The sequence below is a fragment of the Kwoniella mangroviensis genome (assembly GCF_000507465.2).
Source record: "Kwoniella mangroviensis CBS 8507 chromosome 1 map unlocalized Ctg02, whole genome shotgun sequence".
Taxonomy (NCBI): Eukaryota; Fungi; Basidiomycota; class Tremellomycetes; order Tremellales; family Cryptococcaceae; genus Kwoniella; species Kwoniella mangrovensis.
In genome coordinates, this window is record NW_027062534.1 from 2,760,413 (window position 1) to 2,782,485 (window position 22,073).

Here is a 22,073-nt window from a genome sequence, read left to right on the forward strand (position 1 = left end):
TAAAAATACAAAGACCGATTATTCGTATTTTCGGATTTGATTTTACGTTAATTGCTCAGCAATGCTCAGTTCAGGTACTTCTATGTTCAGCTTCGGGAGTTTGATCAATCCTGGATACATATTCCCTTACATCACATCGCCTAAGCTAGCGAAAGCACCATCCGGTCGTGTGAGCGGGGTGAGCAAAACCGATCAAATCCGTTTGATCGCTTTTTATGTATAATTGAGTGACCTACGTACTGCCCCCACTAGAGAGTGGCTTGAGCTCGATTAATGCAATCGATTAACGATCAAAGGATCTTTCCATGGTGATGGACAGGTGACATGAAACCAGTCTAATGGATCACCCTCCTTTCGTCGTGATCAATCGATCAATCATGTGCATGGATCTCATATTGATTGCCGCTTCCCAATCCATCAAAATCAAAACACACACACCGCTCCCATCAAGGGATGCCACTTTACGCAGTTGCGTTATGAGGATTGAAAAAAGATGGTCGTTGGTAAGTGAGTCATCCACTAAATTGGTACATGTGCTATACTTTTCATGTTCGGCCCTATTTTTTTTCCAGCGCACTACTTGCTCCACAACTATCATAACCACCCAAAGATGTGCATGTATGTCTACTAATGATGGATCTCCATGGCAACGAGTGACGTAGTATCACAATTACTACAGCAAATCACTCCGCATTCCGGAAAATACTGAGATGAGATGAGATGAGATGGATGATGGAGCCATTTGAATCCGGTCTGCTGTCTCATTTGAGCTGCATCTGCTTTCGTCAATTTACATCCGGTCCAAAGTTAAACGATCACTTGGCTCATGTTCCATATTGCATATTTTGTGAACCACGTCTACAGCCCACATTCCACATGCTGCCTTACTTGATTTACTCATCACCTCGCTCGCGTATGATTTCGTCTTCCTTTCCCTTCTGGAAAGGGAAAACCTCTTTCCACCTTTCGTCAGTCAAGGTAATTTAACTTCAAGCCACTGCATACTGTTCATACTTGACTTTTTGTGGGAATCAATCATGCCATTTGATCTTTATCCCAAATATACGGTAAGGTGGTCTGTTGTCTTTTGAGTCAGTGCGATATGTCCTTAATCGGTTGTCTCATCTCAACAACCGTACAAACGTAGTCGAAAACATGGGGAGTGAACGAATATTTTCGCGCAAGCGGCTCTAAGACGAGTATAAACATCACGTACAACAGTTCAAGCTAGTCTTGTATGGAGTCTTACGGCCGGCGGTATCAAGTGATTATCCACACATGTAAGAAACCTAAACGAGTGATGAGGGGTGTATGTAGTAATCGTCGTCGTACGCTTGCTTCATCAGCCGAAAATAAGCATTTTGACTTCGTGGATACTCAGGAGAGTTTCGGGATGGATTGGGATGTTCGACTGAAAACGGTGATCGCCGCTCAATCAGAAAGTGATAAATGGTAGGATCATATATAAGAAACGCGTTGATCCATCACGAATATCAGAACATGAGCACTTCAGTAGCTGTACATGCACATTGCAGAGACGACAACCCAAAACGAAAGATCGTTCCGTGCTCTAAGGATAACTGCGATAACCTAGATCTCTGACGGGAGAGATAACGAGATACTATTCGGATCGAGGTTTACAAGGTACACCAAGTCTAGATCCAGGTTCAGGTTCAGATTCAGGTTTTTGTTCGTTTTGGAAATCACTCTTCATCCGTCACACATCGATCAGATCAGGTCAAGTCAAATCAGGCGAAATCGCTAGTTGGGCTTTCACAGGACTGATCAAGCTCGACTCAATCACGAGCACGACCCGACAATGCAGTCATCAGATCCCGGACACCTCTTTCAAACTACCTCTCAGCTCGCTCAGTCAGCAAATAGGGAAAGGAAGTTGAAAGCGTCAGAGAAGATTGGTGAACCCATCAATGTTTCCAGTAAAGTTTTGGATCTGGTGGTGAGAGGACAAGAAGTATGGACGGCTGAAAGTGGGTTTATATGTAGGAGGTTGGATTTGAGGGTGAGTGCATTGTTAACATTGACACTTTATCCTGCTGGGGCACAGTATTAGCGTTATTATTCGACATCTCCTGGTTGACATAAGTTGAGCTGAGCTAGGTATGTTCTTTTCTGTAGACGGGCAAAACGATAAAGATATATAAAGGTCATCAAGGTCCTGTAACTAGTATTGCATTACATGAGATTCGGAATTCAGATGATGGCAATAAATGGTTGGCTTTGTTCACTGGATCGTGGGATAAGACGATCAAAATATGGAATGCGGATGTAAGTGAAGACTCACTGCAAATGAGATAGCAAAGCAGGAAATTCGATACAGTAAGGTTGACTGACTGACTTGTGGGGTGATTAGACAGGAGAACTCTTACATACTTTAGAATCTCATGTGGACTTTATCAAATCGCTCTTAATCTTACCGTCTACCAACCACTTGACATTACTCTCAACATCTTCAGATCGAACTATCAAACTATGGGATATATCTTCTCTCCTTTCGTCTAGTACACCAAGGTGTATACAGAATATCAAAGAACATACTCGTCCTGTAGAATGTTCGGTATATAAATCGGATATAGACGTAAATGGGAAACCAACAGGTGGAATAACGGTGTACACTGGTGATTCATTGGGTCTAATCAAAGTTTGGAGTTGGAATGGTTCAGAGAGGAGATTGGAATCGAAGGATAAAGAGGAGCTGAAAGGTCATGAGACGAGTGTGAATCAATTGGCTATAACAGATGAAGGATTATGGAGTGGTGAGTTTGATCGAAATCAACAGAGACTTTCTTCTCTTCGTTACTCAATGTTGTTATCGCTTGGTATCTTGTGGTGACAACGAACCAGATTGACTATTTATCCTCTGACTTGACTTGACTTGATACTTTACCATTGGATTTGTAGCTGAAATATATTCAATTTAGTGTCATCGGATAAAATAGCAATTTTCCATCCTTTCTCTTTATCTACCAACCCAAAACCTAAAATCATCCATCCATCCTACATTCGATCCATCTTACCCATCCCTGAAGATTTTCCTTTATCGCAACCATTACTATTAACAGGATCTGAAGATGAGGATATACGTATATTCAATATCGATTCGTTATTGGACATTGGACAGGGTCAGACGGCAAAAGTGAAAGGTATAATACAAGGTCATTGTGGGGATGTTACGGTTTTGAGAGCTTGGTATAGAGATGAAGAAGGAAAGAAGGGATGGTATGTCGTCTCAGGAGGATTGGATTGTACGCTTAGAAGATGGAGTGTACAAGGTGAGTTGAGTTTTCTTGCACGTCCATTTGCGACATCAAAATATGGGTTGACTAAACCCGACATCTTGGCAAATTGTAGATCTACTTAATCCGCCGGTACTGAATTACGAGCTTGAAGAAGAGAAAGAGGAAATAGGTCTGACAGAGGAAGAAGAGAGAGAGTTGGCGGAATTGATGTCCGATGAGGATTAAGTGGTTGATATATTTTCATGTATATACGTTATTTATACCCTGCATCCATGATATTTGTTTATGAATTACGATTATGATCACCATTTCTCGTTGATGTGTTCGCTCCAGAACCTCAATCATTATATTGACCCTATGAATATGCAATATGCATATGAGAATATGTAAGGGACATAGTGACTCGCCAGATCATCGTTCTACCAAACGTAAAACTCCAGGTGAGCCAAAGTAGTACCCTCTAACTTGATCATCGATCCACCACTACGTTCAATTAAGACGCTTATGACTTTCGACTTCTCCTGTCAGAAAAGGAGGAGAAGGGTCATAAGGGGCGTTTTGTAGAAAAAAAATAGTTGAAAAAGAGAAGAAAGAGAAAGAAGAAAGGGAGACGATTTCAGCTTTTCTGTATGCATCTTGAGTGGTCGGTGCAGAGAGGATGACCATGACGTGTGATTTAATCATGGATTCATGTGTGTTATCATAGGTGCGAGATTGGTTGACATTGATATCAGATCGCCACTGACTGAACCATGCACAAGTTGGAAAAAGTTGAATTAGTTGAAATTCATATTCGTAGGAGTATAATCTTTGATCCTTTATTCACCATCAGACTACCATCATCCACATCTACGATGATAGCACCACCAACCTCGCAGTCCGAATTACATCTCCTCTGCGTCTCGGCAGTCGTCCGAGACCTCATCCAAGCATATAACGATGCGTCCACATCGTCCAAACCAATTCAACAACCCAACCTCACAGCTCTTCGACAGAAGTACGCCGGGAAATATGGATTGAGGGCTGTACCTCGTCTTACGGACGTTCTGGCAGCTGTACCGGAAGAATGGAAAGATAGATTGAGAGGATGGCTGAAGGCTAAACCTGTTAGGACCGCTTCGGGTGTTGCGGTCGTAGCTGTCATGTGTAAACCGCATAGATGTCCTCATGTAGCTATGACTGGAAATATCTGTGTGTGAGTGTATTTATCTCTGATATAGTATAGGAGATGAACCTCATGGGCTGATGCTTTGAGATAGGTATTGTCCAGGTGGACCTGATTCGGATTTCGAATATTCCACTCAATCTTACACTGGTTACGAACCTACGTCTATGAGAGCGATTAGAGCGAGATATGATCCGTATGAGCAAGCTAGAGGAAGGGTCAATCAGCTGAAGGATCTGGGTCATAGTGTTGATAAAGTTGAGATCATGTGGGTTTGGGTCTCCTTTCGCATCCCATCTTTCGCCCACTCCTACAACAGTCTTTCATTGCTTCTACTTCTTCTCCAATCCCTTGATTGTAATATCAAATGTGATGTCTCGTCGTAGAGTCTTTTTGAGCTGATAAGTATACCTTCACAGCATCATGGGAGGAACTTTTATGTCCATGCCAGAAGACTACCGACACAAATTCGCTGCAGGCTTGCACAACGCCCTAAGTGGACATGTAACAGATGATATAGACGAGGCTGTCAAATTCTCCGAACAGAGCAAGATCAAATGTGTAGGAATCACAATTGAGACACGTCCAGATTACTGTTTGAAACCTCACTTATCGCAAATGTTGAGATATGGATGTACGAGATTGGAAATTGGGGTTCAGAGTGTTTACGAGGATGTAGCGAGAGATACCAATAGAGGTCATACGGTACGGGCCGTATCTGAATCGTTTCACATGTCAAAAGATGCTGGATATAAGATCGTGGCGCATATGATGCCTGATTTACCGAATTGTGGGACAGAGAGGGATATATGGCAGTTCCAGGTGAGTGAATCAATCGATCTCAGAATTTAATATCATTACTTTCTGTCATATCGCATGGCATGATATGGGTGGAATTTTGTTTCATGCTGACAGTGATACATGTAATTATCAGGAATTCTTCGAGAATCCAGCTTTCAGATCAGACGGTTTGAAACTTTATCCAACTTTAGTAATTAGAGGTACAGGTAAGGTTTTCCCTGCGTTTGATTACTCGTCGGATCATATGGCTTATTGTAAAATATGTCTAGGTCTGTACGAATTATGGCGAACTGGAAAATACAAGAATTATCCTCCCAACGCATTGGTAGATATCGTAGCTAGGATTATGGCTTTGGTACCACCTTGGACCCGAGTCTACAGAGTGCAGAGGGATATACCCATGCCACTGGTTTCGTCTGGTGTAGAGAATGGTAATCTGAGAGAATTAGCTTTGGCGAGGATGAAGGATTTCGGTGCGGAATGTAGGGATGTTAGGTATAGGGAAGTAGGGGTGAGTTTGAGATTTTTCATGTGATGTTAGAGCCTCACACCTCAAGGGAGACCAAACAAATGGTCAGATAACATAGGATCTCAGCAGCTCATATAATCTTCCTTTATGTGATTTAGCTCCACGAAATCCACAACAGGATCCGACCACAGGACCTCGAACTTCTCCGAAGGGACTACTCCGCCAATGGAGGTTGGGAGACTTTCTTATCGTACGAAGATCCCGCTCAGGATATCTTGATCGGTCTGTTGAGGTTGAGAAAATGTTCGGAAGATGGTACGTTTAGAAAGGAGTTGGTGGGTATGGAAGGTGGATGTAGTCTGGTCCGAGAGCTGGTAAGTCTTTCTCACCAAAGGAGAAATCTCCAAGTTCAACTCTGATGGAAGCTGACCTGCTACTGCTATTAATCGTGACCGCAGCATGTATACGGTACAGCCGCGCCTGTTCATTCGCGTGATCCAAAGAAATTCCAACACCAAGGTATCGGTACTTTGCTCATGGAAGAGGCGGAGAGGATAGCGAGGGATGAACATGGCAGTGGAAGGATTGCGGTTATTTCGGGTGAGTGTGATTTAGGAGGCTAATTGAATATGCGATGTGCGTTTACTGATGTCAACTTGCCTTCTGTCATAGGTGTCGGTACGAGAGATTATTATAGACGATTGGGTTATTTCCTAGATGGTCCATATATGGTTAAAGATTTATTGTATTAATTTGTGATCCTTTTTTTGTGTACAAGTATCTCATGCGAATCGTGTGTATGCATAGATAGACATTTTCAACAATGAAATATTGAAATATTGAAATAAAAAGCTAAAATATCTTGAACCGAGAACGACATTCGGAGAATACTGGACTGCACTGTACAGACAATTCTGTTTCAATCTACAACACGTGCAGTATCAACAGGATCAAGTCATCCCTCAACAAGGATTAAACCTCTCCGCTACTATTTCCCAAGGTACTTCCCTAAACCTACCATCCAACATCTTCTCATACCTTTCCTTGAACAGTTCCAATACCCAAGTACTCCTCACATCCTTGACATCTTTCGAGTTTAGTTGATGTACATTAAGAGTGACCCATTTATCCCTATGACCTCGCGCTGTTATTCGTGTTCTACTAGACAGTCGCAGAGCTATTTTAGCCAGGGTGGTATCATCTCTTCTTGAAGCTATCACAAACAACTGCCAAGGAGTTATACCATTTACTCCACTTTCGTCGATATATCTCAACAAGTTTTGATAGACTGCGGGACAACCGAAGAAATCGCATAGAATAAAGAGCGATTCAAATTGATCTACATTCTCAACTTCTTTTAAGTCTTTCATGTCATGGGTCAAGAGATAATTGAGAAATACCGAGATGATATCGAAGGCTGAGCCGGAACTGCTGGAAGATGGACGAGATGCCTGGCATGGTAGGGAGGGAGCTTGGAGGGTTAGGGTCATACCCTTGGTAGGGCACTCAGATAGATGGGATATCAATTGACTAAATGACAATGACATTGGTAGATTAGACTTTGTACTTTATACTTTAAACTAACAATCAACCTGCTTCTCCAAGACTATCGGATCCTCATCACTCACCTGTCCCGTTTGAATCTCTGCATTGAAATCCTCCATCTACATTCCCTCTCTGCTATGATCAAGTCCCCAGATGGATCATGATGTTTCTCACCGACTCCTACCCACCATATATCCTTTTCCTCTTCTCGTTGTCGTTGACGTTGCTGTTGTTCGACCGTTGAAGTTAAAATTTCCTCAGATACAGACCAAGTATCAGTATGAGTTGTAGTGGCGGAATCTTGAACTGCCAATGTCGATACCTCATCTCGTCTTATAGGTTGTGGTCTAGGTATGTCTATCTCACTTGGATCAGATGCAGAAGCAGAGCTGGGTATCTTGAATTTGCGTCTCCAGTCGAATTTCGGTACACCCCTTCGAGGTGAGTTCAAGCTCGCTCGCCCTTCAGACAGTACTCGGGGTCTTCGAACATGTCCAACATCATCTCGTGATATGGGATTATCAACTGAAGCAGGAGCAGGAGGGGGAGGGAAAGAAAGTTCGTATAGCTCTCTTTCGATCTGACTCAAATCCCGAGGTGGTTCTAGTACAGTCGAGAATGCAGTTGGGACATCATGCGGCAGACCGAGTGGCTCCTCCGCACCCTGTCGTGTTGGTGATGGTACAGGAGCAGATGCCGCGATAGTATTATCGCATCTGAATTCTCCCTCACCTTCAGCATTTCCAGTGCCTTCAGCAGTGTCTCTGTCGAGCGTCCTCAATATCGCCGGGAGGGGATCTACCATATAAGCAGTCTCGCCGTTCGGTGCCGTCATTGCTATCAATTCCCTCCCATCGGGGAGGACTACATTCCTCGGTTGAGAAGATCTGACCTCCGAAGGATGTTGGACTTGAGGCGTTGGGGGAACCGCTGCGCCACCAACATGACTCTGAGACGTGGGTGATACTGGTGGGCGATGAGAAGGCAATGGTGTAGGTAAAGGTGATGACAACGGTCTACCTTCTCTGAAACCCGGTATGATAGGTGGAGGAATTGCACTATTCGGTGAGATAGGTAACCATACGATATGAGGGATATTGGGGAGCGAAGGAGGTGAAGGTGAGATGTGAATGGGTACTCCTGGAGGCGGATGGATTTTTGATGAGGTGTCGATAGGTGGCGCAGGAGGTATCGATGTATTTTCCGTGAATATTTCAGGTGGTGCCGTCGAACTGAAGAGGGCGTCAGCTTCAGCTGATCTAGCCTGAGTCAAATAATCAGTAGGACTAGGTGGATGCATCGAATTTGGATTCACACCTAGAGGTGGCGATCGGACATAAGGGAATGGTAAGAATGGAGGAAAAGGTACAGAAGATGAAGACCTAGGTGAAGGGGATGGTGGAAGAGGAAGTAAAGGAGCGATTGTCATTCCTCTTGGACGAGTGTCGGCTCCAATAGGAGGACCCGTCAATGGGGAGCGATATGGCACATCAGATATAGGTACAGGCTCTCGAGAAAGTCTAGCATCTATATGGAAGAACGGATATTCAATTTTTAGTGCCGAAAGTGACGGAGTAGGCGTGGGTGTCACACCCTCTTGGATGGTATCTTGAGGCACGGGTATAGGTGGTGTATCGAGATTTGATGTAGGTTGCCCCATTGATATATGCCCATCAAAGTGATCATCACGTTGTCGTCCGATATGTGATTTCTCGTCGACAGAAGGACTGTAATTTGGGAATGGTGACTGTGATTCCGATTCCGACTCTGTCTGAGATTGAGATATACCTGTTGTTGGAGTTTCTTCAAAAGTAGAGAAGAATTCTGTTCGAGGAACAGAAGTGTCAACCGATTGATCCAAACTCGTGATTGATGAGTTTGGATAATGGTTGATCATTGATATATCCGTTTCACCACTTGAGAATGGCAGACTCATCGATCTCGTCATTTTGTGTTGAAGCTGGGGCAAAGGTCGGTCATATGATATTGAATGATCTTCAGGGAATGGGTTGACAGTTTGTGGAGGACCCGGAATAGGAGTAGTAGGCCCTCTAATTCGGATGTCTTCACCATCAGTCAGATTCCCATCATGATTGTTTTTACCAGAATCATTGAGAAATGACTGTCTTCGTCTATCTTTGTCCCTTCGACTTCCGAATGCAGAGGTTGTACGATGGATGGAAGGTACAGCGACGAGAGAAAGGGCTCTACGCCACGGTGAAGGTGAGGGGGGTAAAGGGTACTTTATAGGTGAGTATAATTCTCTACTTGGGGACAGGGGTGGATTGTTGCTCATGATGCAGAAGCAGTAGTAGTAACTGATACGAGCAGACTTTTGATAGAATGAGTGGCAAAGGATATGGGAGATGACAAAATCAGTAATTGAATGTGAAATGATCAATCATCTGCTTTATAAGTTAATGCGAGATTAGTAGACACCTATCAGTATCACCGTAAAAGAGCACTGTAACATGCCTGTTCAGCATCTCATCGTGACTCACCTTCAACACGAGTCTGGACATTGAGAAGGTAAGATCATTGAAAAGTCGTGCTTTGGTGTGTGTCGATGTGTGCGTGTATTTGATCGGAGCTTTTACGATTGTATGTTAGTACGAGTAAAGTGAGTACATCCAACGACTTATCAAAGTGTCTTCAACACCACAGATTTGATATTGGCACACTAATCGATTATTTGATATGGCGTTTGATTTTGTAAATCTATTAATAAATTATGATTAAATTTTGTAAAGTGATAAAACTTATAATCAAATATGCCTATGTTAATCCTTCTTCATCTTCCTTCTTTATACGATTTTACCTGACAGATTTTTCTCTCCTTTCACTGTATGCACATTCGATATGTCAAGTTATGATTATTGTTGATTATTACTGATTCACATTGACATGTGCTTCAGCAAGGTATTTCCCACTTAAAACTCCTTTCTTGACCTCCTCGAATTTCCAAGTATCATGCCCTTCCAATTCTCCATCCACAATCTCCACCCCTAATCCACTGACGAGTGATCCCTCAGAGTTGAATGTCACTTGAACATTCTGAGGTGATAGTGATTCACCATTTCCAGGTTCAGTGACGAACTTGGCTATAATTTTGCTTTCCTGATTGGATGTGATATTATCCAATTTCCATGTCATCCTTCTTTGAGAAGGTGACCAAACTCCTCCAGCGGGTTTAGCCTGTACGTTAGATACCGATGGTCCGGGGGCGAATAACGCACTGAATGATACGTTTGATAATTGCTGGATAGGACTGAGATCATTAAGTCGATAATGAAGGATCATCCTTGTTTCACCTTCTTTACACAAGAATGCAGGATCTAAAATTAATGGCGCATTTGATCCCTCTTTTCCAGGTTGGACATGTACAACATACTTGAATAGTAATGTACCTTTATCGTTATTTGGGTTCTTCGAATTGGCAGTTGCAGAAGTGAGCACTTCGCTATTCAAGAAGTATTCTCCAGGTTTATCAGGGACTTGAGCCAGGTAGGCTGGATTCGGTGCGATCTTCTCCAATCTCTCGAAGGACGTTAATCGAATATGGATAGGTCCAGTAGTAGGCTGTTGATAAGACGGTCTGAGGGATAGATGAATCTCACCGTTGATTTGTATTCTTGAGACCTCTTTGTTCTTGATGATGACATTGATGGTCTCGTTTAGATTGGCTCGGAGACCAGCTTCGGTCGATGGGACAGGTAAGTTGGGTTGAGCCATGGCTGATCCGCTAAGTGAAGGAGAATCGAATGGGTTATTGGATGTGACAGAAGACATAGAGACTTGTCTAGCCACCTGACCAGGTCTATCTCCATTGGTAGTCTGCGTTGGCGATGTGGCCGAGATGGGAGACGCTGAAAGCTGTTCCTCCGGCTCGGATACTTTCCCAAGGGATAGTGCACCAAGTCCCAGTGACTGTTCTTCCGTAAGTCCACCAACAAACATCGTATTCCTAACATCCCTTCTACCTCGAGCGACTGTATTCCTTCGGGATGGTTGTGAAGGTGGCATTTGAAGTGTCTGCTGCATTTTCTGCAAGGCCGCCTGTCGCTCTTCTTCGCTTTCTTGGATAGGAGCAGCTGCTAAGGAGAGATTCAATCGAGGTTGAGTTTGGTGTTGTGAAGATGCTGAAGAGGATAGATTCTCTTGTGAAGCTGCAGGGGAGGAAGTGAAAGTGGTACCGAAATGAGTCTGGTTGTGAGGTGTCGCAACAGGTGTCGAGACTTGTTCATTGGGTTCTTCCCACAAGTTTCGATGTCGATCGGCAGGAGCCACTGAGAACCCTTCTTCATCTACTGGTGGTGCCTATATACGTAAAGCAGGTTAGCTGGGCTACTCTCAAATCGGCTAAAACTGATACCTACAGAGCTGGATGATCCTTGTATCCTGGGAACATCATCACTCAGCAAGTCAAATCCACCGTCTCTGGCATTCTCGTCCCTTCCACTTCTGGTAGAAGTAGCATTACTGCCGCTTCGAGTTCTGTTCACCGCCAAAGTCTTCTTTCTACCCAGCATAGACTTGAGCCCACCGGTCAGACCACCACCGCTACTTTGCTCTTTACCGAAACTAGTAGTTGAGCCATTTTGTCTCGGCGTAGGACGAGGAGAGAAATCATGGGCTTGACTGGATGCGGTGACAGTTGACATTCGTCTGTTGGATTGAGCTAAGTGGATGCCAAGGAGAATCAGCTGAATTGATCAAGTCATGTTATAGGGACAAGCTGTACGTACGAGTTGAAACAGTACTATTTGGCACAGAAGGTCTAGGAGCAGCCGCAGCACCATTACCACCGATATTACCCAGCTTTCTACCCACACTCAAAACTTCTTCACCGGTTTCCCAAGATAACAAATTCGCGATTATACCTTCTGCTCTCTGTCCATCCCTAGTCGCCATATCACCTTTGACCGTCCCCCATCTGACTATAACCTCTTTCAAAGTCCTCAATCTCTCTTCGTCAAGTCTCTGATAGGTGGTATATACCATGGGAGATAAGGAAGATAGCTGAGAAGTCAATTGGTTCAATTCTTGATGAAGTTGATCGGCTTTGGATGATTTCGATTTCTGTTGGGCCTTTTCCAATTTACCTGCTACTTTTTCGTAATCTTTCAGTGTCTTATCCAACGACGCATCTTGCTCTGAGATCCTTCTCCATGCAATCACCTTGGATGGCAGGTCTCGTAGAGGTTGTTCGAAATCTGTTCGAATCATCGCCGAAAGTGTAGAGTGAGATGCGGAGGTCTAAGGGATACACACAAAGTGATCAGACGCTATTTGATTCCACAATCGTAAGGATGTTGATGGACCTACCTCTGATAGTTCAGAGATCACACTATCCCATAGTCTCCCTTCTCCACTGGCTTTATCCCACTCGTTACCGGTCTTACCGCTCAGACCACCCTGTTCAGCTGTCTTAGCCAATTTTGACAGACTCTCTGCATATGTAGCTTCGATCTGGGCTCGCTGCTTGTATACTTCTGACAGGGCGTTCAGATGGGTGGTAGATGTGTGCAGTCGACGTTGCAAGGAGGATAGTAGGGGTCTGGGTGGTGTGGGTAAGAAGTTGTTGACCCATGTGTCTTCTGGGAGGAGTTCGGACATGGCGGTGAGGTTTTGCCTGGGTTTCGATTATATGGATTTATAGCTGTGTACAAGAACAGGTCTCTCTATGTTCCTCCAGACGGTCGAAAGGGCGATAGAGATGATGATGTTGATGTGCTTAGGAGGAATCTAGTGAGGTGAGTAGGATGAGAAGAGGGAGGGGGATACGGGGCCAACGGTGAGAGTGAGAGTAATGTTGTCCGTTGCATGTTGCTATTCTCGGTGCTAGTGGTTGTTGATGGGATGGAATTGCCCGATCAGGTAATAATCAGTTGTTGGGTGATGACGCAACAACCCACAGCGACTTGACTTGCGAGTGAGTGAGTGGACCCCCCTATTGACCCGTGCAGATAGATATATCCATTACACTCAATTCATTTCACGATAAAACATTGATATTCATTCTCAACATCCCATCTCAACACCACTAGTACCAAACAACATCGCCAGACTCAACCCAACATGAAGGTCTACTCCCTCTCTCTGCTCTCAGTCACCCCTACGACACCCGCCCAAGCCACTCTGTTGGGTACATCCCAGGATCTGAGCAGTTTCTCATTCTACCAACGAAGTAGCGTAGGAGAGTTTATGACTTTCTTTACAAAGGTCAGTTACGCATAGTCTCATTTTCAGAGATGCATGCAAGTAACTGACCACATCGTATCATACATACATGCAATAGACCGTCGCTGAACGAACACCTGCCAACCAACCTTCCTCGGTCGAAGAGAACAATTATAAAGCTCATGTGTTCAGGACATCAGGTAGACAAGCTGGTAGTCCAGGTATGGCCGGTGGGTATACATTCCACTGAAAAAAGCGGGGAAAGAGAACTGAACTGATGTTTGTGAGCTGTTCTTAGCCGTGATGATAACCGATTTAGAATACCCCTACCGACCCGCTTTCTCCCTCCTCACCAAATTACTCGACGAACATACCGCCTTACTCAATAATCTTCCATCGGCATCTGCAGCCCCATCATTCGGATCAGCTTCTGCCAACGCATTCGGTGGTAATCCCTCACAAGCTGCTGCAGGTGGACTACCACCAGCTCAAAAAGGTAAACTTGAAGGTACATTAGCGGGTTATCTATCAAAATACCAAGATCCGAAACAGGCCGATACGATTATGAAGGTGCAAAAAGAATTGGATGAAACTAAGATTGTTCTTGTGAGTTCTGCTATTTACTATGGCATGTCTCACGAATACAATTACTGTAATGTAACGCTCGGAATCTTAATGGGGGAAAATACATTTGCTGACATCACATATAATTCACGTTCAGCACAAAACAATCGAATCTGTACTTGAAAGAGGTGAAAAATTAGATAACCTCGTTGAACGTTCCAATGCCCTTTCAGCGCAAAGTAAGATGTTTTACAAGACTGCCAAGAAGGTGAGTTAACCACCACAAGACGTTGTCAGAAAGGTGAAAGCTGACGGATTTGATTTAATCCAAATAGCAAAACTCATGCTGTGTTGTCATGTAAAGACACACATGAAACAAGGTGTTCCTCTATATCTACTTTGATCTATTCCGTCTCATTTTAGTTTATTTCACTTTCCCTCGCCGTTGGTGTAGAGCAGGTAAATTATCGGATTTCCCCTTTGCCAGAATTTTAGAGATTCTTTTATAACTGAGTCATGCAGATATGGTATAAGGACGGATTTAGTTCGAGATGGAGAAAATGTAGTGGTTTTATGTATTCACCTCGAATCACTAATAATAGACTGTGTGGGTGTATGCACAGTATTCTTCGGAGTCATGTACCATAGCAGCTGCAGAGGATGTACATAAGTTATCTACTGTCATACGCATGATGCCGAATGATATAGTGAATGCAAAGAAGAACAGAAAAACCAAAAGGAAAAAAAAGGAGAAGTATACAAGAAGATCTTAATATCCTTTCTGACTATCGTCCAATACTTCCACCCCTCACTTCTTCCTCTTCTTATTCTCTGAATCACCTTGTCCAGCTTTCCTCTTACTTCCCACATCCACATTCTCTTCGAATTCTCCCTGTCCTTGAGTATGCACAAGATCACCGGCAGCTTCCATTTGGACATGTTCCAACACCTGACCTTCTTCTTTTCTGGCTTTCCTAGCGTCTTTCTTCTTTTTCTCCAACTGTTTCCTATAAGCTTTGATCTCCCTTGGTGTCCAACCAGTTTGATCTGGCACTTCATCTGCTTCTTCCTGGACAGCAGGCTGACGAGATCTGTTGGTAGGTGCCAAACGGGCTTGTTTAGCTGATCTATGAGTCGGTTCGGGCGATAATGAAGGTGAGGGAGATACTCTCGTTGGTAAATGGAGGGTAGGTTCAGGAGCAGGAGGGGGGTTTGAAGGGTCGGATAAGAGTGATCCAGTAAGTGAAAGCATTTGATTGGTAACTTGCATTCTACATTCAGATAACGAAAAAAGGGAAAGAGACATCAGCAAGGTCGCCAGCCAAACGAAGAGATTCGAGGAAGGGATCCAGACATACCCAATAACAGTAAATTTGATACCTTTACCACCTTCACCCAAAGATTTACCAGTTTCTTTAACTTTCCATCTACCTACATCCTCTACCACTCCGTTACCCATACCGAGGATGAAACCTTCTTCCTCTTCGTCCTCGCTATCCGAGTCGGCATCGGCAGTCTCATCGGTATGTTCGAATTCGTAGAGATCAGTGGGGATATGTTGTAATGGGATGGAAACGTTGAAAGTCTTGTTGAATAATAGAGAGAGATGAGAAGGTGATGAGAGGGAATGTGTGCCATCTAAACAATGAAGCAAGTTGGTTTCCCAGTCAATTCCAAGTCTCATGGTGATACTGGAGAAGAGGGAGTGGAGTATGATGATAGTCGATAAAAATCACTCACATAGTTTCTGACCGATCTTAGGTGCCCACAAGATCGAATGAAATTCAACTTCTATTACACCTGATGGACACTCATTGATGATTTTGGAAGTATCATCGACAAACTCGTGATCCCAATGAGCTAGCAGTACACCACCCATCTGAGCTACGTATCTGCAAGCATCACATGGTGGTATCAGCATTAACTATCACACACATGACCATCGTCCATATCCATAGATCTAATGTGACATATTCATCTGAGGTAGTGCGGTACCTACCTCATGATCATCCCATCCAATTTCTCCTTCACTCCCTCCATCATATTGAATGAAAACTTCGGTGGGATAGCCAACCTCATACGTGACAATCGATGCTCGAAAGGTGATTTATCATTTTTCGACGTGCCCTGATGATTGTTACTAGCATGTTTATGTGATTTGTCTTTTTTGTGAGATTTATCTTTCCTGGATTTATGATGTTTCGATGAAGAGGCTTGGGCGTTGGTAGTGGGTTGTGACATCTTGACAAAAGATTATCGTGGTGCCCTACAGAAAGTTCGATATAATTTTCGTGTCTGGCTAGATATTGACAAGGCCTTGAGTTGCTTGGGCGATGGTGATGTCGATGTTTTGTACACTCCAAGATGCTGAATAGGTTGAATGAACAATCGGCTCCTTACTTGTACAGCTGAAAATGAAAAACAGCCAAAAAAGTTTAAAAGCTCAAATTTATATCGTGACATCATCACTTACCGATATTATCGATATTTTTGTTCGCTATACTCGAATAGTGATACTTTCCATTGTCACTGATCCAACATAACATGCAGATAGGCATGAATGCATCGGCAAGAACCAGACTCAAACCGTTGATCCCGTGTCTAGGACAATCTCCTTCGAGTATACAGCATGTCCTTCATCCGCCCCGTATTCCCTTACCCAGCCCGTATTCCTTCATGGTTCGCAGGCCACATGTCCCGTTCCCTCCGGGAACTGCCAACTCTACTGGAGAACATAGATCTGGTGATAGAAGCTAGGGACTCTAGATTACCTCTGACAAGTATAAATTCGACTTTCAATCAGATGCTCTCTAGAGTGAAAAAGGGGAAGGGAAAGGAAAAAGAGAAATTGGTGGTTTACACTAAGAGGGATTTAGCTGAAAGAAGATACGAAGAGGTTAGTGCTACATGAACGAGAAAGCATCAAGTATGTTCTCAAACTGATCTTATGATTTGTCGCAATTTGTATCGATATAGCCCCTCAAAAAAGCTTTTCTCCAGCATGCAGGCCAGAAAGTCATGTTTGCAGATACGAGGTCTGATCAGGATGTAAGGGAAGTACTCAGACATGCTGTGCGTGAGTTATACCTGGTTCCATTTCATTCCTGCCTTGCTTTTCGAAGATCAAATATGAACGGATAGATTTTGGAGCTGAATTTTCCTCCGTTCAATGCTGCTAGGCATAGCAAGGGATAATCAAGAGATCATACCGGACTTACGAGTTTTAGTAATTGGTATGCCCAACGTTGGTAAATCGTCTTTACTCAACGCTTTGAGGAGAGTAGGTTTAAGGAAAGGTGAGTCCGACGGCCTAATAAATTGATTGCTTCATCAATAAATATCACATTTGATCTATACAATGGTCATGCTGAATGTCGCATTTCGTCGTATTTAGGCAAAGCATTCCGAACAGGTGCAGAAGCAGGTATAACCCGTAAACTGACAGGGACAGTCAAGATATATGATGATCCCAGTGTATACGTCTATGATACACCGGGTGTTATGGTACCTTACTTGGGTAGGGGGGAGGACGGGGCGGAGAAGGGTTTGAAATTGGCTTTGACTGGTGAGTCAAATCAAACCAGATCAAAATTGAACAAATTATCTTCTTAAAAGTGACAGTAAGAGTGGTCAACTGACTCAATGTGTTTATTCATTTCTCGTTGCGATGGTGCATTAGCGGGAATAAAAGAATCGTTATTCGAACAAGATGCGATGGTCGACTACTTACTGTGGAAGATGAATAAAAGGTTGATAGCTGAAAAGGATGATCCGAATAAACGTAAGTCAAGCGTACACAGCAATCTAATTGATAAACTCATACGTATGATAGCAAGCTGACGGATATGGGGCAAACACAGATCAAACGTATTTATCACTATTACCTCTTCCTTCTGACTTCCCTCCTACAGACGATATAACCATTCTCCTTGATGCTCTGTCCGAAAGGCTGGGCACGTTGAAGAAAGGTGGTGAGAAAGATCACGAGGCCGCTTCTGGATTTATGATCAGGGCGTTCAGGGAAGGCAAGTTGGGTGAATTCACCTTGGACGATTTGACTTTGGCAAAGACAGGTAAAACAAATGATCAAGATGAAATGGATGATCATACGAATACGGTTACTATCACAAATGATGATGAAAATGTCAATTCAGACGAGACTCAGAGGACGATTAAGGATGAATATGAGAATGTTAATGATAATGATCAATCACAAGAGGATTCTTCAACGAACAGAATACCAATATCAACTTCGACTACCTCCGATCTAGATTACCAAGTATCCCAAATTGTCAAACAATACCTGTCCCTCACTTCCCCTTCTTCCTCTTCTACAGACTCCACTTCAAGCAGTTTCAGTGGGATATCAATGAATCAGCAGAAAAAAGCTGATAAGCGACTTAGGCTAGAAGAGAGGGATAACAAATTACGTGCTAAGGGTGTGAACGTACCTATCAGACAGTGGGGTAATAAGAAGAAAAAGGGATTGGGATTGGGGAGAGGTGAAGCTGGGAAAATGGCTAGGAGCAGAAGGTAGATAAGTAGATAGACGGATTGGGTATGGACATCATTTTACATGTCGTAAATATATATCAGCAAGCTTTCACAAATCATATATATATGTATACGTTGTACTTCTAACATGCGAATTGAGATGACAGGATGTGACCATCGATATTCTGTACTCGGCCACGTTCATACAGATTAGAATGGGTTCCGTGTACTGTACTGATGATTGTTGACTGAAACGAACATACATATCGATAATGAACTATATAATCTGTACGACATGACAACCTGATTTTATTTACCACTTCATTCATTCTTTCGATTGATTCATTTACTTATACATAACGTGCATCGATATTCACACCAGCTGGATCAGACAAAATAGAGATTAAAAAAGAATTAGGAAGACTGGGTTGGAGGCGTATATTGGAAGGGAGGTTGAATTCCCGAGTTTTCACCAATTGATAAAACTACAGTATTGTTCGAGTCGAGAAAATTGACATAATCACGCTTAGACAGCTGGATCGTAGAACCTAAATACCAAATGGGACGTAAGCTGCTTGTCTGACCGTTGAACTTCGGAAGAGCTCCAACTTACCAACAAACCAAAGCGATAGACAGATAAGCCATCATCATGACGAACCCTTCGAGATAGTTGGTTCGTCCATCTGCAATTGCGAAATTGACCAAAAGCAGTGAGACAACCAAAGTGATGCTATTCGCAGAACAACAGTATCAGTACACAAATCGAGATAATGTTATTATGGCAGTCCACTTACGTTTCGAAATTATCGAAGAACAATAACATCGGTTGACCAATTGCCCAACCTATCAAGACCAAGATAGGTAAAAGACAGAGTGAGACTTGGATTGAAGATCCCACGGCGATAGACATGGACAAGTTTAGCTTATCTTTCACTGATACAGTGACAGCTGTGATATGTTCCACGGAATTACCTAAATACAACAATCATATCAATCAGCTCGGCAATTCCCGCGTGAAGAAGGTACAACTTTACCCACCGATAACAGGCAGTAAGATCAGACCGACAAATTCTCTCGATACATTTCCAGTTTCTGTCAACCCGTCGATAGAATCGACCAGACATTCAGCGGTGAAACCGGCCAATCCAGTAACGATAGTTAACATTCCTAGGGCGAACCAGAATTTCACCTTGGGTTGAACGTGGACGGTACCATCGTCATCAATGATGACGTTATGTGAAGATGAGACAGACGCCGCCTCAATGTCCCTATCATCGTTGATGGGCGGTGGTTGGAGGTAATCTTCATCTGGGTTACTTCTTGTGGCTACAGGCGAGGCAGCAGTAACACTCGGGCTTTGTCTGGTTACTGTCGGCGATAAGGTCTTTTCGCCAGCATGAGAAGTCGGGACACTACCGATAACGGTATTATCTTCGGTATCAGCTTCCGCACCATCACGGGCTTGTTTTCTATCCTTTTTGGATGAAACGCTGAACCGCCTGAATCTCTTGAATGGAGAATGTCCTGATCTTCCAGATCGGATGGATGACCCAGAAGAAGACGATGAAGAGGACGACGAGGACGAATCGGCGATGGACGACACCCAATGAGGTCTAGGAAATACGTGTTCGTGATGAGGTGCAGGACCGGGAAGTGGATGTGCGACTTTCTCTTTGGGTATCCGGAACAAGTATGCGTGGGCTGAATGAAAAATACTCGTGTCAATGGCAATTTCACACTCCTGCGAGGTATCGCACTTACTGTACAATTGGAAAGTAAGGAACATTCCATACACGGCCAATAGAATGAAACTCAAACCTCGAGACATTTTGAGTAGGTTTTGAAGCTCTTCACCTTCTGGCTGAAGGCCTGATCGTGTGTCTGAAACGACATTTCGAACGTTGGGATAGGCCACGTGATAAGCCGCGGGTAGGACAATTGCAAGTAGCTGGAATTCCTGGTCAGCGCGATGTTGCTATGTGACGAAGATTATCACTCACCGAGAGACCCAAGAGGGAGATGTGCATTTGGGCACCAATGACTGTATATAATTGTTCGTGGAATCGAAGACCACCAGCCTGCAGAACGAAGCGAGAAGTCAGCTTAGATGACGGCAAAGGTACGTTTATAGACTTACGAAGTAACTCATACCCAAGACGAGAAGGACTGGAAGAGCGACGTGTAAGCGTTATACATGTACAGTAATGAGGAGCCTTGGCGCCAAACTTACCATTACTGAGGATACTTCCAACCATAGACGCTTGGACGATATCGATGTCACCCTTGACCAAAGCGAGAATGGCAATGAGCAATTCGACGGCGTTACTGCAATCATCTGGATCAGTGACTGTAGAGGTAGAATACATGGATGGAAAAGCAAAACTCACCCGAACGAAGCGTTAAGGAGACCTCCCCAAGCTTCACCAACTCGATGGGCAAGTTCTTCGGTGCTGCAGGGAAGAAGAATGAAAGATCAGAATCTAAACTCGACATCGCAATGTATGTATGTGCAAGTCTCACTTACGCAAAACCTAAACCACCAGCAAGTGGAACGATGGCAATCAGTGAAGTGACGAATACGGCCACTGGGTCTTGGTGAGTGAAATGCAGTGCCCAAGAGATCGGCAGAAGGACAGGCATGGCCACTAAGAAAGGTTGAGATTTGATGGTGTTCTGATATCAGGTGCACAGGTTGTCAGCTGGAGCGACTTATCATCGATATGATGAGTTGAGTAAATGTGCTCACCCTGAAACTTTCCTTCCAGGTAGGCTCAATGAACGTCTTCTTGAAATGTTCCACCTCGCCCTCGGGTGGTCCTCGTTTGGGTGGCAAAGGGATAGATACCGATAAGCTCTTGAGTGGGGCCAATCTACTCTTACCTCCTAGATTAGGTGCAGAGCTTGATCTAGCTGGAGGACTGAAATCAGTCCTATCATCATCGACCGATTGGCGGACTTGTCCTTGTCTTTGGTCTTGAGCTTTCTCATTGGTATTACCGGTATCGGTGATAGTGATTGATGGCATTCTAGAGTGACCTCGATTCGATCTAGGCTTCAAGATAGTCCTGGCAAATGATGATGATCTCGATCCTGGTTGCTTAAGTATCCCGCCACCGGCTTTGCCACCATGTTTGGTTGTGTGGAGTTCATCATCTTGATTGGGTCCAATCGACTTGGTGAAAGCATCTTGATTATTGTAGATCTCCTGTTCTTCTCCAGAAGGAGTAACGTTGTTGATTTGCTGTTGGCTATGTACAGTAGTAGGTTGTTTGTTGTTGGTATGGGTATGTAGTGAAGAGGGAGTAAAGCCCTCTATATCGGGTTCAGGTTCAGGTTCAACGACAGCAGGAGTGATCATCGAAGGTTTGAGCGTTTATGAAAGTAAGAAGATGGAAGATATAGATGATATCTGTTGTCTTATATGCGTTTGAGAAGGCAAAGTCAACAGACTATACGATGAGGCTGTGCTAGTGGGTAGATAAAAGATAGCAAGTGAAGAAGAAGAGAAGGAAGAAGGAAGAGACCGACAAGGGAGGGGGTGAGTGAGTGAGTGTGAGTGAATCGATCAAAGGAGTGCATGACACGGTGTACGGTGATG

The 22,073-nt window shown here is 43.8% G+C and overlaps 8 protein-coding genes across 8 annotated transcripts; 4 read left to right on the forward strand and 4 right to left on the reverse strand.

Moving 5' to 3' along the window:
• Positions 1–1,819: 1,819 nt before the first annotated feature.
• Positions 1,820–3,482, forward strand: I203_106143 (uncharacterized protein; the record flags this gene model as incomplete). Its single annotated transcript, XM_019147909.1, has 5 exons — positions 1,820–2,020; positions 2,137–2,286; positions 2,372–2,774; positions 2,940–3,290; positions 3,370–3,482. The coding sequence occupies 5 exons, from the start codon at positions 1,820–1,822 to the stop codon at positions 3,480–3,482; spliced, it is 1,218 nt and encodes a 405-aa protein (XP_019002827.1).
• A 629-nt stretch (positions 3,483–4,111) lies between these two features.
• On the forward strand, positions 4,112–6,444 carry I203_106144 (elongator complex protein 3; the record flags this gene model as incomplete). Its single annotated transcript, XM_019147910.1, has 8 exons — positions 4,112–4,452; positions 4,517–4,690; positions 4,842–5,244; positions 5,357–5,429; positions 5,493–5,734; positions 5,851–6,066; positions 6,151–6,292; positions 6,365–6,444. 8 exons carry the CDS (start codon positions 4,112–4,114, stop codon positions 6,442–6,444), a joined length of 1,671 nt encoding a protein of 556 aa, XP_019002828.1.
• A 210-nt stretch (positions 6,445–6,654) lies between these two features.
• I203_106145 (uncharacterized protein) lies at positions 6,655–9,533 on the reverse strand (the record flags this gene model as incomplete). The annotated part of the gene is made up of 2 exons (XM_019147911.1): positions 6,655–7,222; positions 7,321–9,533. 2 exons carry the CDS (start codon positions 9,531–9,533, stop codon positions 6,655–6,657), a joined length of 2,781 nt encoding a protein of 926 aa, XP_019002829.1.
• Positions 9,534–10,123: 590 nt separating this feature from the next.
• I203_106146 (uncharacterized protein) lies at positions 10,124–12,853 on the reverse strand (the record flags this gene model as incomplete). The annotated part of the gene is made up of 4 exons (XM_019147912.1): positions 10,124–11,554; positions 11,614–11,915; positions 11,983–12,493; positions 12,563–12,853. 4 exons carry the CDS (start codon positions 12,851–12,853, stop codon positions 10,124–10,126), a joined length of 2,535 nt encoding a protein of 844 aa, XP_019002830.1.
• A 462-nt stretch (positions 12,854–13,315) lies between these two features.
• I203_106147 (uncharacterized protein) lies at positions 13,316–14,343 on the forward strand (the record flags this gene model as incomplete). Its single annotated transcript, XM_065517909.1, has 5 exons — positions 13,316–13,459; positions 13,536–13,647; positions 13,716–14,023; positions 14,139–14,249; positions 14,317–14,343. 5 exons carry the CDS (start codon positions 13,316–13,318, stop codon positions 14,341–14,343), a joined length of 702 nt encoding a protein of 233 aa, XP_065373213.1.
• A 446-nt stretch (positions 14,344–14,789) lies between these two features.
• On the reverse strand, positions 14,790–16,222 carry I203_106148 (uncharacterized protein; the record flags this gene model as incomplete). The annotated part of the gene is made up of 4 exons (XM_019147914.1): positions 14,790–15,252; positions 15,340–15,619; positions 15,722–15,873; positions 15,981–16,222. 4 exons carry the CDS (start codon positions 16,220–16,222, stop codon positions 14,790–14,792), a joined length of 1,137 nt encoding a protein of 378 aa, XP_019002832.1.
• Positions 16,223–16,610: 388 nt separating this feature from the next.
• Positions 16,611–18,518, forward strand: I203_106149 (uncharacterized protein; the record flags this gene model as incomplete). Its single annotated transcript, XM_019147915.1, has 6 exons — positions 16,611–16,877; positions 16,958–17,057; positions 17,161–17,277; positions 17,376–17,546; positions 17,661–17,762; positions 17,842–18,518. 6 exons carry the CDS (start codon positions 16,611–16,613, stop codon positions 18,516–18,518), a joined length of 1,434 nt encoding a protein of 477 aa, XP_019002833.1.
• A 483-nt stretch (positions 18,519–19,001) lies between these two features.
• Positions 19,002–21,833, reverse strand: I203_106150 (calcium/proton exchanger; the record flags this gene model as incomplete). Its single annotated transcript, XM_019147916.1, has 11 exons — positions 19,002–19,023; positions 19,089–19,205; positions 19,270–19,447; positions 19,514–20,176; positions 20,237–20,423; positions 20,476–20,553; positions 20,613–20,641; positions 20,706–20,800; positions 20,863–20,925; positions 21,000–21,148; positions 21,222–21,833. The coding sequence occupies 11 exons, from the start codon at positions 21,831–21,833 to the stop codon at positions 19,002–19,004; spliced, it is 2,193 nt and encodes a 730-aa protein (XP_019002834.1).
• Positions 21,834–22,073: the final 240 nt, after the last annotated feature.